At 31.3% G+C, this 16,811-nt stretch overlaps 1 protein-coding gene and 2 pseudogenes across 1 annotated transcript; all 3 read right to left on the bottom strand.

Annotated features, from left to right (window-relative positions):
* Positions 1–981: 981 nt before the first annotated feature.
* Positions 982–1,995, bottom strand: LOC145583744 (cytosolic sulfotransferase 5 pseudogene; annotated as a pseudogene).
* Positions 1,996–7,474: 5,479 nt separating this feature from the next.
* Positions 7,475–8,491, bottom strand: LOC145583745 (cytosolic sulfotransferase 5 pseudogene; annotated as a pseudogene).
* A 2,358-nt stretch (positions 8,492–10,849) lies between these two features.
* LOC145584681 (cis-prenyltransferase 4, chloroplastic-like) lies at positions 10,850–16,074 on the bottom strand. Its single transcript, XM_081641491.1, has 3 exons — positions 15,708–16,074; positions 14,132–14,199; positions 10,850–11,387 (listed from the first exon to the last, which is right to left on the bottom strand). Exons 1-3 carry the CDS (start codon positions 16,065–16,067, stop codon positions 10,949–10,951), a joined length of 867 nt encoding a protein of 288 aa, XP_081497617.1. The 5' UTR covers positions 16,068–16,074; the 3' UTR covers positions 10,850–10,948.
* Positions 16,075–16,811: the final 737 nt, after the last annotated feature.

Raw genomic sequence — 16,811 nt, forward strand, 5'->3', positions numbered from 1 at the left:
GTTTTGAAATTGTACCCGGCGGGGCGGGGATGAGGATGAATTTTGGACCTGCCGCGAGGATGGAAATGGGGATGGGGATGAAAAATTTTTGTGGAGATGGGGATGGGAAGACCAACATGCGCCCTATCCCGTCCCATTGACATCTATAGTTTGTTTCTATATGGGAACAAGACAAAAATATAATGCCATCTAGAACAACTAGTAAGACAATTTGTTTTAAACAACAACAAATAAAAAACACGTAGCCATTAATTATTAAAAAGTAAAGCATAAAATATCGCTTTTAATTAGGCAATGAAAAAAAATTATTTTCGTTGCTATTTAGCAACGTTTTACAATTTTGTTGCCAACTTAGTTTCTAAAAAACTTTTATTTTTGTAGTGAGCGTGTTTTCTATAAGGTCGGCCACACTGTATGGCTGCTTGTAAAATAACAAAATGACCCCTATAACACTTAAAGAGTAATCCCTATTATACTGACAGAGTAACACCTTACATACTAAGGGTCTGTTCTCTTCAGCTTATTTTCAGTTCTGTTCAGTTCAATTCGGCTCCAATAAGTTCAGTTCAATCCAATTCAGTTCTTAATTTCCTTCTCTAATAAAATATTCAGTTCAGTTCAGTTAATCAGAACAAGCCCTTGTTGAGTAACCCTAAAACACTGATAGAGTAACCCCTACAAAATTGATCGAGTAACTCCTATAAGTAACCCACATAACACTAATCAAGTAACTAACACCATAGTGGCTAACCACATATAAAAGTTAATTAATGTTTAGGGATTTAAATCCGTAACATTGAGATTGTATTACAATCAACATCAACAATTCAAAATTAAACTATATAATCCAAGAATACATATTGTACTTGAACAACAGTACATAACTTGAAAAACTTATTTGTATTTAAGATTAAACAAAGAACATATAGCCACCCTTGAAAAAATCTTAGATCAAACAATATCAATTTTCCTACCAAATCATTAGTTCATTTGATAGTATGTAAAAGCAAAACCAGCCATCTTAAGTTTTTCTAGCATTTGATCAAATTGTTTCATCATTGTAGGAGTCAAGTAATTAGTCCAATCACCGACCTCCCCTTTCCTAAAGTAAGCCTTGTTCTCGACTTTAGGTGCAAACTTTCCGCTCTTGTTGACCTCCATCTCTTTCATCCTTTTAATGCTACAAAGTTCTATTATCTCATCTATAACATTTCCTTTCACTTCTTCCTCCGAAAAAGGGCAACCCACAAACTCGGCCAACCTTTTCAAATGATCTCGTGGTTCCTTCTTTAGCCCTTCATACTCCATAAGTAAAAACTTTTCCGGATTTTGTTTGCTCTCCTTCCAGTACCCCAACACATGATCTTCATACGGCCCCCATGGGGAGACACCCGAGCAAAACATACCTACATGTTTCTCCATCAATTCAATATCATCGGGTTTAATTCCTTTACAAGCCTCAAACTGTTGATGAAAATGCCAATACGAAACGAAGGTGTCTAATGGATTTCGGTTGACACAAATAACTCTACATTTTGAAGTCTTAATTGAATCTGGCAATGAGTTATACGGCAAGTGGGTAGCAAAGAGTCGAGATGAGGGTATTTCAGACAAGTCTGGTTGTTTTCCATTGACATTTTGGTAAACATTTATTTCTAATTGTTTGATAAGCTCATGAGGATTTTTGGTGTGAAACAAGTGTTAAATAAAATCTTTTGATATTTTGCTACGATTTATAATGGCAAAAATGACGGATTTAAGCCAGGTTGTACCAGTTTTGGGATAGCTCGCTAAGATGATATCAGAATCACGAGCTTGAAAATGGGTCTTAAATGCAAGTATACCCTCAAAAACAAAACTTAAGCACCATGAACCTTGATAAAGGTACATTGACCAAGCAAGCCATGTTTCTTTTGGGAGGGAGAGTTGGAGCTTTTTGATTTCGTCTTCCAAAATTTCTTGAGTTTTTGTGTTTGTGAACTCTGAATGTGTCATCTTAAAAATTGATAGTTTAAAAGCTGTATCGTATATATTCGTAATTCCTAACTCTAAATTAAGACTCATTAGTATAATTTATAATTTAGAAAAAAAGGTAAGATTACTCTCATTAACGGGCAAAAAACATCCCACACCACTCTCTCTTCTACACATTATATCATCATCTAACTATTTGAATGACGGGGACACATGACAGCACCTTATTAGGCACACTAATGGTACTTGTCATCTATACATATACAACGACTTTTTTTAAAAAAAACATTACATAGCATTCCTTTTTTTTTTTCCTAAAAAAATATTTTAATTGCAAGGCCCACCAGCACTTTAGCAATTTGTTTTGCCATTGTCATGGGTATGCCTCCACTTCCTCATGGGCATTTTTTTAATGCTCGTGATTGGAAAGCCAAAAATCCATTTTTTTTCCATCAAATTCTTCTCATGGTCAATAGCCCATGAGTGAGAATGCTCTAAGAGTTGTAGATTTTGTTTTGAGGTGGAAATTGTTGGGTTAGTGTGGCCCAAATTCCATAGCTCAACTCATTATATGTCAAGGTCTCTAGAAAATTCTAAAATAATCGTGAAATTGATGAAGAATGGTGGAAGGATCTAAAAGCAATGAATGCTCAAGAAAATTCTAGATTTATGTGGACAATTTGAAGAGCTTGTATGTAGAAAATTCCACACTTCCTCCACCTCCTTACATCACTTATAAATATAAGGTATTAGGCATTATTTGGAGCATGTATCCACCTACATATCCTCCAATACTCCGATACCCTCATACACTCTATGAGCGTCTCTCCATACTTAGAGAGAATTTACCTACAAATGCCGCTCTCTAAGATATCTGTCAAGATCGAAATTTCTACATACACACAATTTCCCTAATCCACTATTCTTAATTTGTATTGCTCCTTTGTGAGTTCCTATAGTGAGAGTTCCCTTGTAATACTCACCCTTTCAAGGGTTCTTGTACTATCTTATTTTCATATAGTGGATTATTTTTCAATGCTCGTCGTTCGTTGGTTTTTTGATAATTTTTATCACGTTAAATATTGTGTGTCCATTTCTTTTTCTACTTATCTTGCCTTTATCTATCTTCTAATTATCTTATCAATCAATACATCTTTAATTTGCTACCGCTATGCACTCACCAACCCTAACAACCATGGTTATTAAACAAAGACATTTCAAGTTCTTATTTATTAACAAAAACATTTCAAGTTTATACTTATTTTTCATTCTTGACACTAGAGCCAATAAAGCTAACACACATGAACAAATTGAGCATAAAAAATTGGATTAGTGACACGTTTAATAAAGAAAAGGTATTGGGTGCGGACTACCGCACACATAAAGACTTGGCTGATATGTTTCACTTGTTGGTTGATGTGTTTCATTTGTTGGCTGATATGTTTTTTGTGTTTGCTACATTAGTTGACTGATATGTTTCTTTAGTTGGCTAATAACTTTATTTTGTTGGCTGATATGTACTTCCTCCGTTATTTTTTACTTGACCTGCTTTGACTGTTACACTATTCAATTCACTAACCCACCTTTGACTGTCTTTTTGTGAATTATATGTATGGAAAAACATGTTCATATTGGATCTTGTTAGAATCGTCTAAATAAGTGCTATCACAATATATAACTTTTATAATTTTTACTTAAAGAGAATTAATGTTATTGATGATTAAAGTGTTGCATCGGCAAACATGATAAAAGAAACAGGTCAAATAAAAAAGAACGGAGGAAGTATATTTTAATTGTTAGCTTATATGTTTTATTTTGTTTGCTGTTGTGTTTATTTTCTTGGCTTACCTGCTGCTATTGTTTGCTGATTTCATCATTTTGTTGGCTTATATGCTTCATTTGTTAGCTGATTTGTTTCTTGTGTTGGCTGATCTATATCTTTTGTTGCATGATAAGTTCCTTTTGTTGGCTAGTATGTTCCATTTGTTGGATGATATGTTTCTTGTGTTGACTAGACCTGGCAATCCTGACGTGATCCGAATGACCTGACTCGAATGACCCGACCCGTAACCCGAAAATTGACCCGAACTCATTGACCCGAAAATGACCCGAACGAACCTGACCCAAACTGGAGTTGACTCGAACGTGGCCCGATGCCTAAAGTGACCCGACCCGTAACACGAAGTCGACCCGACCCGAAATGACACGAAACTCGAAGTGACCCGACTCAATTGTAACCCGAATTGGTTGACCCGAAACCCAAAATAACCCGACCCGAAGTGACCCGAAGTTATTGATCCGAATTGACTCGAAACCCGGAATGACCAGACCCGAATTAACCCGAAGTGATTGACCCAAAATATAATTACCATTATACGTGAAATGACTCAAACCAAAAATACTTGATACTTAAAATGATCTAACTAATTTAGGACTGATTAGTTTTTTTTTTATTTTTTATTTTTTATTTTTTTTTTTATAATTTCTCTCTAAAATGGTGTAATGGATTACATTATAATTATTTATATTACCACTGCTTTCCAAAATGAATAATTTTCTTAGGGGAAAAGATTAAAATTCTCAATAAAATCTTTAAGGAGTAGACTGGTAGAGTACATCAATACAAAACCCAAAAGTAAACCAATAGTTCTTCAATGCACTAATGTATTTTCAACTTTCAGCTTTAAAAAATAAAAATTAGTCCACCTGCAACAATACAACTACTAAACTACTAAAGCACATATATGAATTTCAAAGCATCCCTTATTAGTTACTCGTATATTACATATTGTTAGCAAATTGCAACTTGACATCAAATTAGAGTTTATATATGAACAAATCATGTCACAAGCAACTAATAAAACCCATTCACAACCATAAGGATATAGCAGCGTACAGCTTCCCTTGAGCATTTTCTCCATATCAGCGAGAATTGCAGCTACAATATTCAGCCTTGAAAAACATTGTTTGGACATAGAAGAGAGAAAAGCGGACATAAAACAATCGGGGGAAAATTAGCATTCATGACACCCCACAAAGGCCTAACTGATAGTAAAAGTCAGAAATAAAATAGACAAAACAACATCATTTCTATACAAAAGAGAGCCCTGAACTTGAGTTGAGAAGACGAAGAATGGAGTAGATGCTTGACCGGTTGAGCAAATCCAGTGAGGACGGAGAACTAAGATCCGAAGAGAAGATGGAATCTTCCAAATGAAAATAAATTAAAAAAAAGGAAGAGAAGATGGAGAATGGGTGAAAATGGCTGTTGATGTTCCAGGGTTCTTGATTTTGTTCAACAATGATCTTTATTTTTTTTTTTTTGAGAATGAAGTCTTCTTACTTTCTTAGGAGAATTAGGAGAGTCAGACTTACTGTTTAGTCTTTACTCATAAGTCAGACTTACTCACGTCTTTTTTTTTTTTTTTTAAATATTAAAAAAAGTTACTATTGAAGTAAAATAAGGTCCTGTTTGGTAAAAGTAGCGGTAGTGGGTAGCTTTTAATGGTTGAGTAGCAGGTAGCTGTTAAGGTAGCGAGTAGCGGTCAATTATTAGTAGGTAGAGCTTAGCTGTCAAGATAACGGTTGATAGTATGAGTGTTTGGCAAAAGTAGCGGTTGCAATACCAATATATATCAAAATTCATATAATTATTGTTTTAAAAGTAATAAAAATTTGTCAAACGCTACCCGCTACTTCTAAACGCTACTATTTTTAACGTTTGAGAAAAGTTATCTAAACGCTACCTGTATCGCTACCTTGCCAAACACTTTCAAATTTTTTGTAGCAGTGTTTTGACTGGTCAAAACGCTAACCGCTACCTCAAACGGTACTACCAAACAGGGCATAAGAGGGAGATTTCCCACTATTTTTTCAACTAAATTTATTTTGGAGGGAAAATTTTCACTCTACTTTTTAATCAAGTATTCAAGTACATTGTTTGAATATGGTCTATGACACAAAAATTCCCTCTAAAATTTTCAAGTGTAAGTATGTAACTTTTTTTGTTGTAAAAAAAAAAAAAAGTATGTAACTTTTTAATTATTGAATTTCACGAACAATTAACGATGATATTTCTAAATTATATCCGAATATCTCACGATATATAATTTTGAATAACCTTCGGGTGCTCCGTGCTCTTGATCACAAAGCAATAGACGTAAAAAAAAATCCATTGTTTAATTTTATAAAATATACTACCTCGGTTGCACAAGAATGGGTACTGACACAAATACGAGTACGAAACAGATACGAAAAAAACGTTTATCTCAAAATAAGGGGCACGGGTACAGGATATTAAAATTCATAAAATATATTTTAAGAAAGAATTTGATCATATAATTGTTATTCCTTCCTCTCATTAGATCTTATTGTATCATATTAACAATGAGCTATACATGAAGGCACCCATATTATTTCAACAACTACCTTATTTACCTTATTGTACTTGAAATTTCTCATTAAAAAAAAAGTTGAACAACCTATATCATAGTAAAATACTGTTCAAGACGTGTTGTCATATGTCTCATGAGTGTCAGTGTCTGACGCGGACACAATTGGATGAAGTGTCCATGTATCCTACTATACTACAAGACAATGACATTATATCTTAGAAGTAGTATTCCTACTATATTAGTATAGTAACTACCGTCCATGAATTTGTTACGAAGTATATTAGTTTAGTTGTACGCGTAACACTTGCAATATTGTTAATATATAACGATATGTGTAGTAAATGATATAATTGAGTAATGATCAATAAATAAACAAAGAATTTCAATTGGCTTGTTTGAGACCATAAGTCATAACAATAATTTTATAATAAAACGAATCATTTTATAACAAATATTCAAATCCGTTACAAAAAGCTCACGAACACGCTCACTCATGCCCCCTATTACTCAATTAGACTATTAGTAAATAGCTAGTAATAGTAATTAAGAAAAAATGATTTAGATAACTCTTCATGTTTTAAATATTGGAAGATCGAATAATAAATTATTATCTTATAATTTTAGATTATAATTCTTATAATCTTAGATAATCAATACTTGTATTTTGTATAATATTATCAGAATTGTTGATTACAAAAACATATTTGAGAAGATAAAATAACATTATTATTATTTATTTATTTATGATTGGACTTAAAAACTCATTTGACCCGAACCGACCTGACTCGACTCGAACTTGACCCGACCCGAACTTGACCTGAATTTGGACCTGAAAGTTGACCTGACCGAAGTGACCCGACCTGAAAAGATTGAAAGCAATATTAAGACGACATAAACAAACTCACACTTTATTCAATTTAAAAGAAAAGTACAGAACAAGAGTACGTAGTACTTCAACAACAGAACCAGAAAAACTGATTAACGAAAGTACACATACAAGGTCAAAGTTCATCTTTGGAAACATGGTCATCCTTATTCCTTAAAAATCTAGAGTAAAACAAGTAAACAAGATCACTTATTCTAGCTTATTATTTTTGAGCTTTGAATTATGAGTTCATTTGATAGTATGCAAAAGAAAAACCAGCCATCTTAAGTTTTTCAAGCATTTGATTAAATTGTTCCTCCATCATAGGAGTCAAGTAATTAGCCCAATCGCCGACCTCCCCTTTCCTAAAGAAAGCCTTATTCTCAATGCTAGGTTCAATCTTGCCACTCTTGTTGACCTCCATCTCTTTCATACTTTTAATGCTACAAAGCTCTATTATCTCATCTATAACATTTCCTTTCTCCTCTTTCTTCGAAAAAGGGCAACCCACAAACTCCGCCAACCTTTTCAAATGATCTCTTGGATCTTTCTTTAGCCCTTCATATTCCATGAACAATACCTTTTCTGAATTTTGTTTGCTCTCCTTCCAATAGCTCAACACATGGTCTTCATAGGGCCCCCATGGAGACACACCCGAGCAAAACATTTCTACGTATTTCTCCATCATTTCCATATCGGGTTTATTAACACCCTTACATGCCTCAAACTGTTGATTAAAATGCCAATGTGAAATAAAAGTGTCTAAAGGATTTCGACAAACATAAACAATTCAGCATTTTGAAGTCTTTATTGAATCAGGCAATGAGTAGTACGGGATGTGGGTACCAAAGAGTCGAGGTAAGGGTAAATAGGACAAGTTTGGTTGTTCTCCATTGACCTTTTGGTAAGCTTTGATCTCTAATTGTTGGATGAGTTCGTGAGGATTTTTGGAGCTAAATTGGTGTTGAGTAAAATCGTTTGATATTTTCTTACGATTTACAATAGCAAAAATGAGGGATTTAAGCCATGTTGTACCGGTTTTGGGATGACTGGCTAGGATGATATCAGAATCATGAGCTCGAAAGTGGGTTTTGAATGCGATTATACCTTCAAAAACAAAACTTAAGCATCATAAACCCTGATAAAGGTACATTGGCCAAGCATGCCATGTTTGTTTTGGGAGGCAGAGTTGGAGCTCTTTGATTTCATCTTCCGATTTTTCTGGACTTTTTGTGTTTATGGACTCCAAAATTGCCATTTAAACAAATGGTACGTAACGTAGTGTTATATCCATGGTAAAAACACTGTATTATATATATAGTCTGAAGCTGGTATTTATGTTACTGTAATAACATTTTTCAATTTATGATGCATCAAAACATAGATAATTGCATTGTCATGCATTGGTACACTTGTTGGTTAGGTTAATTACTATACCTAGGTTCCATAGAAAAGATTGTATATGCATATAGAGCATATGTTTTTATGTAGTAGCGAGCTGTCAGATGATTTTTTGAAGACTCACATGTTATTAATAATTTTATCACATGATGGAGTAAAATTTATTACATACACAATACCCTATAAAGATGATTTATAACTCCTCACTTAACAGATTCCTGCGTGGAAGACACATTTTTTTTTTCTTTCCTGATGAAAGGGTCGTCAGTCTTCATCGCCCACAAGTATAGGGCAAAGAGTCAATGCCCAGTCTAAATCGCCCACGAGCATTGAGCCAAGAGTCGGTCTAGCTCTCCCTTCTAATGGATTTTAAATTCACATGTACAAGTATGTTATTATGTTTAGATATAAAATACCGTTATAAATTTAAGGCTCATATACTCCCTTTATTTCTGAAAGATAATCAAAGGGTTCACATAAAACCAACGAGGAGGTTTCGTAAGTATTACTCCCTCTAGTTTTGAAATCTGGTTAAGTGTGTCATTTTTCCGTTCACCTTTGTTGGTTATGTTTTAATTATTTTCTAGATTTGATATATTTTTTTTTAACCCATTTTTCTTATACATATGTACTGACAATGCAACTATTCTCATTTACTAAAATATTCACCTCCTCCCACAACAATTAATCCTGTTCATAAAAATATTTATCTACTCTTATCCCCAACGTGAATATTCCTATTTTAATTCTAATGTTGACGTGCGAACTACTAATAGTTGATTTATGTGACATCTAGATAATTTTAAAATTCTGACCGATTGATGACAACTTATTTAGCAACAACCTTGACATATATAGGTAGATTTTAAAGACTAAGGGCCCGCCTGGATTGAGTGTAATGGGGCAGAATAATTTAAGGGGTAACTTTTATGGGCTAAAATTGTATGCCTGGATTGGGCTCAAAAATTAGGCTCGATTTTTTTCCCCTCAAATAGAGGGTAATGTTTTACTCTGGCCCCCCCTAGAGTAATGAATCTCAGGTTAATGCTTCATCCTCTCTCTTCTCCTCTTCAACCTCTTGTAATTGCAGATCTCCATTCATGAAGTGAGCATGCAATATTTGCTTATTTCATTATTAGATTGGGTAATAATTTACGTTTATCAATTCATTGCAGATTTTAGTGCTTAATTTTTTTTTTTTTTTTTTTTTGATTTTTGTTTTGCAGATTTTTTTTTTTGATTGAATAATTGTTTCTCAGAACTTAGTAGTACCTATATTATTCAATCTGCAATGAATTTACGTTTATCAATTCATTGCAGATTTTAGTGCTTAATTTTTTTTTTTTTTTTTTTGATTTTTGTTTTGCAGATTTTTTTTTTTGATTGAATAATTGTTTCTCAGAACTTAGTAGTACCTATATTATTCAATTGCTAGTAAAAATCATGGTTGTATTGCTGCATTATACGATTTTTGTGATCCATTTAAAAAAAATTAAGTTTTTTAGTGATTATTTATTTGTTGATGAAAAAAAATGCAAGTTTTACAGTATGCGAGATCGAAAAGGGTTGGGATTTTTTTTTTTTTTTTTTTTTTTTTTTGAGAACGGTTGGGATTAATTTCATGTTTGTTAATCAGAATTTTATTTCATTTTCTTTTTTTTTTTTTAAAAAAATGACTTTTATTTCATGATTTTCTTAAAAAAAAATTTGGTTTCATAATTTTATTGGGTTAATTTGATTTAATGATTTTTTCATGTTGTAACTGAATTGCTTCATAATCTTAGGAATTAATTTCATGCTTGTTGTATATGATATTTGACGGTTTGATTTGTTAAAAAAAAAAAAAAAAATTGTTCAAAAAAAAAATAAAAAATGATGGTTTGAATGGAAGCATAGCAATAGTGCTCTATATAAATTAATAATACCAAACGTAAGAACACTTATATCCTGTAATAAGTTACCTTTTACCAAACTTGCTTCAAATTAGTCCCTCTTAATTGTTACCTCCTTAAATTAGTCCACCCTTATAATTTCCCTCCTAATCATTACCCCCTAACAGCTCCTCTCAATCCAGGCAAGGCCTAAATGAAGATGTTTACGTTTTTGAATTGTGTCAGTTCTTAGCAACAACGAAATACTAATAAAAATGAACCAAAATCGCAATGCCAAATTAAATGGAACTCAGCTTAGAAAGCCATACACGGTGGTACTTAAACAAAACTCAATTTTAGTTATTGAGTACTATCCCTCTAGACTTTACTTCTTGACGTTCTTTTTCAATTTAATAACATTTTGTGCAAATTAGAACAAATGATCACTTTCCAAACGTCCTTTCCCTTTGCTGAAAGGAGCACAAGGCTTGGAGGAACTCAGCTTCTCCAAATTCCATTGCGGAAACTTGGGAAAAGTACAACTTGGTTTGGGCTAGCTGCCACATCATATAATCACTAACACGAAGGCGACCACTGGTTCGGATGAGCAGATCAGGGTGAGGTGCGCCACGAGTCCATAGCCCTTGATCAAACAAGGCCTCATCGACATCTTTGGGTTCAATCACCCCAGCCTTGACCTTTTCACAAATGTTCCTAGTGGCTTGCACTATATCTCTAGTCCCTGAGTAACACACTGCTAACATCAAGTCCAATTTCTTTGTGTGATTTGTTCTTGTTACATCTTCCACATGTTTTATAATGTCTTGTAAAGATTTGGGGAGTAGCAGTCTTTCTCCAATCATGGAGACTTTTATTTCTTTCCTGTAATAATTTCATAGCAAACATGCATGTAAATAATGTAATCAAGTGTGAATACTGAATAGCTTAAACATGAATACCTTGCTATAAATAAAAGTTACGCCACATGATATATTGTACATCCGTTGTAAAATTGTATTAAAATGATAGAAAAAATACTAACCCAATATGAATGAAATTAGGTTACCGTAGTTTGAATCAGCCTGGTCTTAACATATAGGCCTAGGCAAGATAATAAATTGGGACCCGTTAGACTACACCAATATTGTTGAAGCATGTTATCAATTTTTAACATGCATTGGACAAGTTTTTCAATGCCATTTTCTCTTAAAATATTTAAATCACACTTAATTATAAAAATAAAAGACATAAAATTATTCTCCCTCCACTTTTTTAAGGCTATGTTTAGTTTTTTATGTGGGTATATGCGGTATTAATTAAGGAAAAGATTGGGTACCTTGAATAAGAATATTTATTTTAGGACTACGTACGTAAATAGAAAACATAATTATAGAAAAGTGACGAAGGGCATATGTATTTTGTGAATAAAAAGACTTTGTAATATGATTTTACAAATATTCTATCTTAAAGCCATTATATACAGGAAAAAGTTAATAATGGCAAGATGGTTAATAAAAAAATTGTTACTAATTTTAGTACTCCCTCTATGTTTTTTATAAGTGTTACAGTTTGACCGGCACATAGTTTTAGACAATTTAATTGACTTAAATAAAATAAGAGGTAAGTGAGATAGTTGGAGCATTAAAAAAATTCTAAAAGAAAGATAGTGAGATTAATAGTTTATTGAAAAGTAATGAATGTGAGAGGAGAGATATAATGAAAAAGTAGTAGTGGGTTTGGGTGGGGACCATGAGAGGAGAGAGATATAATATTGTAATGTAGCTTTTTGCCAAAAAAAGAAGTGTAACACTTATTAAAACACGGTCGGATTTGATAAGTGTAACACTTAAAAAAACACAGAGGGAGTATAAAAATTTTAGAATCGGAAGGAGAGAAAAAAAAAAAAGAAGAGCTTTTATTATCATCAAAAAAATAGAAAGAAATAAATAATGATTCTAAAAAAAAAGAAAAAAAAGGGGAATAAAAATGAAGGATAAAATAAAGAATAATATTGAACTTGTGCATGATTAGAGTAGTTACTGTAGTATCTACTACCAACATGCATGTACATAAAATTTGTCCAATGTTTTTACTTTTAAAATACTTCCTCTTTTAACTATTACAATAATAAAGGAATATTTTCTATTTCATAAATAATTCCATTTTATTGCAAAATAATAGTTAATTGAGGAAGTAATTACATTCATAATTTTGAGGGCCTCATTTCAATTGGGCCCTTGGTAGCTGCCCCACAAAACAATCCTTAGGGCCGAATCTAGTAATTTAAATAAAATTTACTATAAGTGAGAAAAATTAAATCTAAGTGAGTATATCACCATTATAAAAGTTATTTCATTGTCTTTATAATCTATAACATTATTATTACGTAAAATATAATGGGATAACATACTAACACCATGGGTCACAATTGCCTCAATGTGATTTGACACCACATCATCGCTATGTGTCACCCTTACGTGTCATCACTCTAAAACTCTTCGTATGTGTAACCTTCATACTTAATTTTTCCCTAAAATAATGTAATCTCTAAATAATTGCACAATACAATTTAATTCGTAAGAAATTAATCACATACTAATGGTTGTTGATTCATTGGATGTTAATTTTCTAGATTTAATACCAGCTTGACAATTGGACAGAGTAACATTTACAAGTATTCAACTATTGCATCTCTCTTTCTATTCCCATATATTTTTTTTCGTTTTTTAAAATTTTATTTTAAACTAATGTAACACATGTTTTCAAAATGTTATTTAAAATCAAGGTAATATAATTTTTTCATTCCTTATTAAGCAAAACTTGGGGCATCGCCCAAGTGAAAAATTAGTTTAAAATTATATCAAATAAAAAGTTATCTAAACAAGGTTAAACGTTACCTGAATAGGCAAAAAGTTACGCTAAATGTGTGCAAAAGCTTGAATTTTAAAAAATCTCAGTGATAAATTGATCTTATCTTATCAAGTGAGTACTAGATGCAAACCTGTGTTATGCACGGTTATTGTCATTTTAAGATCACTATAATTTTATTTTATTTTTTAAATCACAATGGATTTTAACCTGCTACAAAAATCATTTTTATCCCAAAATAGATTTTTTTTTATTTGATTAATTTAAATTTACAATTTTGGGTATTATAAATGTAGTTAATTCAAAAAGGGTAAATACATGTTCATCTCTGAGATACACAATAATTATTTATCATATGACAATTTCGTAAATAAATCAATAACTTATTCATAAAAGCGGTGTCACGGTAATGACAACTGAATAATTTTGTTGATTTATTTACCAAATTGTCATGAGATAAACAATTTGTTTATCTTAGTGATTAACGTGGGCTTTCTCATTCAAAAACGGAAAAAGAATTTCCATCAAAATATATGGATAAGATCTCTAATATAATTAAACAATTTTCTTAATTAACTTATATATTTCAAACTCTTTGTTTTCCTAAAAAAAACCTCCTTGTAAAAAAATAAAAATAAAAAAAAATATTAAACCTCATATGTTAATTTTGCTTACATGTATGGTAATTGAACGATTTTAGTAGAATGCAGATTACTAGTAATTTAGATAAGGGTGCTGCCATAATGGTTAATCAATACCTTACAAAATTCTGCAGATTATTCTCTAAATAGTTTTCAAGTTGCCCGAACATTAGATCATTAGTTTCCTGCAATTTAATCGGAGAAAGATATTAGTGGAATGCACGCAGCTGGATCAAATCACAAGGTTTAATTAATTATGTTTCTTGTATCTACTACAGTAGATGTTAGTATTTTTGACCTTAATGTTAAAATAACAACAAATATTGAAGCAACAAATGTATGAAAAATCTAATTTCTTTAATTATATATTTTGTATTATTTAATGGATGTGAGATTGTCAATATTTTTCACATGCATGATATCTATCAGTATTAAGTTATACATTATGTAAAATCTAATTTCTTCGGCCATACATTATGAATTGCTATTATGTAATTTCAAATTGCATTTAAACAACTCATGGGATTAAGGCTTTGATTGATTAATTTAAACAACTTCATTTATATTCAAAGTCCAAAAAATACCATCAGATTATTGTCATAGACATTTTTAATATTTTTTTTTGAAATAAGTCATTAATTTTCTTTTATCAGAAACTAACTATTAAAAGTCATTTTTTTTGTGAGAAACTATTTAATAAAAATATGTTGTAAGAAACAACCTATTAAAATGAAAATATTGTAAAAGACAACCCTTTCACCGGATTTTCACCGTTGACTAATTATTCCGGTGTTGACCACCCACTGGGCAATCACGTTAACTTTTTAAACCTTTTTTTCCATGCCTTACCAACAATATGCCACCTATCATGTGACCAGTCGAGGGTAGTCAACGCCGGAGAAATTAATCAAAGGTGAAAACCTGAAGAATAATAATTTTTTACAACATTATTTGTTTTGATAAGTAGTTTCTTACAACATTTTTTATTTAATAGGTAGTTTCTTATATTATATTTTTATTAGATAGTTTCTCACAAAAAAATTGCTTTTAAAAGGTAGTTTCTGAAAAAAGTCCTTACAACAATTAGTCATTTCTGATAGAAGTTCAAGAAAAAAAAAAAGGTCATTACAAGGTACTTAATAAAAAAGGTCGAGTTAGAATTCTACTATCACATTAAATAGTAATTTAATACGGAGTAATGTTGGTTTGCATGTATTTTAAAAAAACAGCATGTGTTACATGCATAAAATGCTATTATTATTATTATTATTATTATAAAACAACAATGATAAATCAATCTAATAGTTAAATTTATTACCGAGTAAAAAAAACAAAAATGAATTATTTTGATTTTTTTCCAATTTATAATTAAAAAAACATTAAATGTACAAAAATTAGCTCTAAATGAGAATGAGTTTTAAAACACTATAAGTCAAAATTACAAGAACATAATTGAACACATTTGTACAAACAACTAATAATACATGTAATTTGTCAAAAAGATAAAATAATTAATGCAATTGTGATGAAATAAGCCAATGCAACCAAATCTTTTAAGTAACCGAACTAGCTTGCTAAACGCTAATTGCTAAATGACACCATAATCTCAAAATATACAAAGGACGAAGAGATGATAAAATGAGCAAAAATAGATAAAATCAATTATCAAAGGAGATGATTAAGGAACACGTACTTGGCCTCTTTGTAGGTTTTTGATAGAGTAAATAAAAGTGGTAGCAGTAGCAATTCCCCATTTAAGACAAAGATCGGCAAAGAGAGTGTTAGCTTCAAAGAAGGGATCATAATTTAGAGGTATTCCTTGAGCCTTATGCCACCTCCTAGTACCATCTAACATTATTGCAACATGTTTTGGAATAAGCTCTTTTTTTAGTTCAACCTCTAAGTGTTTTTCATCATTTTTGTAGAATTTATTATGGTTCCCAACTACAAGTATTTTTGAGCAATATTTTGAGTTGTTGTTTTTGGTCAAATTTAAGTAATTAAGGCTTGGTTTGTGCTTAAAAAATGCACCAAAATCTACCATTCTCTGCATTTTTTGGCCTTTAATTTTTTTGGGTAGTGTGAACACGAATTAAGTTACTCAGCTTTGCTTTGATGTTATTGGAATTATATATGTTGGGTAATTGAGTAGCGTAGTTGTTGTAATTATTAAATTATTGTAGTATGTCATACTTCTTTTTGCTTGGCAAATCAACTCAAGCAGTGTTTTATGAATGTTACTCGTGTTTTGTGTTGATGCATGATTAATAAATTTCCTTTAATTTTTTCCAATAATGTATTAATAGTGAATGATTAAAGCTGAGAATTTTTGGGTTTTTTTTTTTTTTTTTTTTTTTTTTTTTTTTTTTTTTTTAAACAAATAGATTGATTCATTGATAATAAGTCATACGTCATGCCTTCCCAAAAAAAAAAAAAAGGTCATACGACATTTGTAAAGAGATTTGAATTTAATAAATACATGACAATTGTATGTATCACATAAATACATTTATCTGTGTAGCAAAATTACGATCATTGTTACATATTGCACACTCTTTATGTTGCTGTGATTTATAGCCTTTCTTAACAATAATACCTATTCATATTTTGATTTATATGAATGAACACAATAATTTAGAATGACTTAACGTTAAAATGATCCAATTAGACCTCACCTAAATCCGACAAGGTTTCCGAATAGATACCTCTACTCTCAGTCACTTTTGTCTCTAATAATTAACATTTAAAAATTATAAAAGTTGATATAATGAAGGTATAAATTGAGATGAACAAATAT

The sequence above is a fragment of the Chenopodium album genome, chromosome 16 (genome assembly GCF_948465745.1).
Source record: "Chenopodium album chromosome 16, dcCheAlbu1.1, whole genome shotgun sequence".
Taxonomy (NCBI): domain Eukaryota; kingdom Viridiplantae; phylum Streptophyta; class Magnoliopsida; order Caryophyllales; family Amaranthaceae; genus Chenopodium; species Chenopodium album.

What these genes read in the sequence shown, in the direction of transcription:
- LOC145584681 (XM_081641491.1), bottom strand. Translation starts at nt 16,067, where the DNA reads ATGCAGAGAATGGTAGATTTTGGTGCATTTTTTAAGCACAAACCAAGC. An exon ending in AAAACCTACAAAGAGGCCAA is followed by an intron (nt 14,200 to 15,707) that starts GTACGTGTTCCT and finishes ATTAAATTGCAG; the next exon opens with GAAACTAATGATCTAATGTT. An exon ending in AATCTGCAGAATTTTGTAAG is followed by an intron (nt 11,388 to 14,131) that starts GTATTGATTAAC and finishes AAATTATTACAG; the next exon opens with GAAAGAAATAAAAGTCTCCA.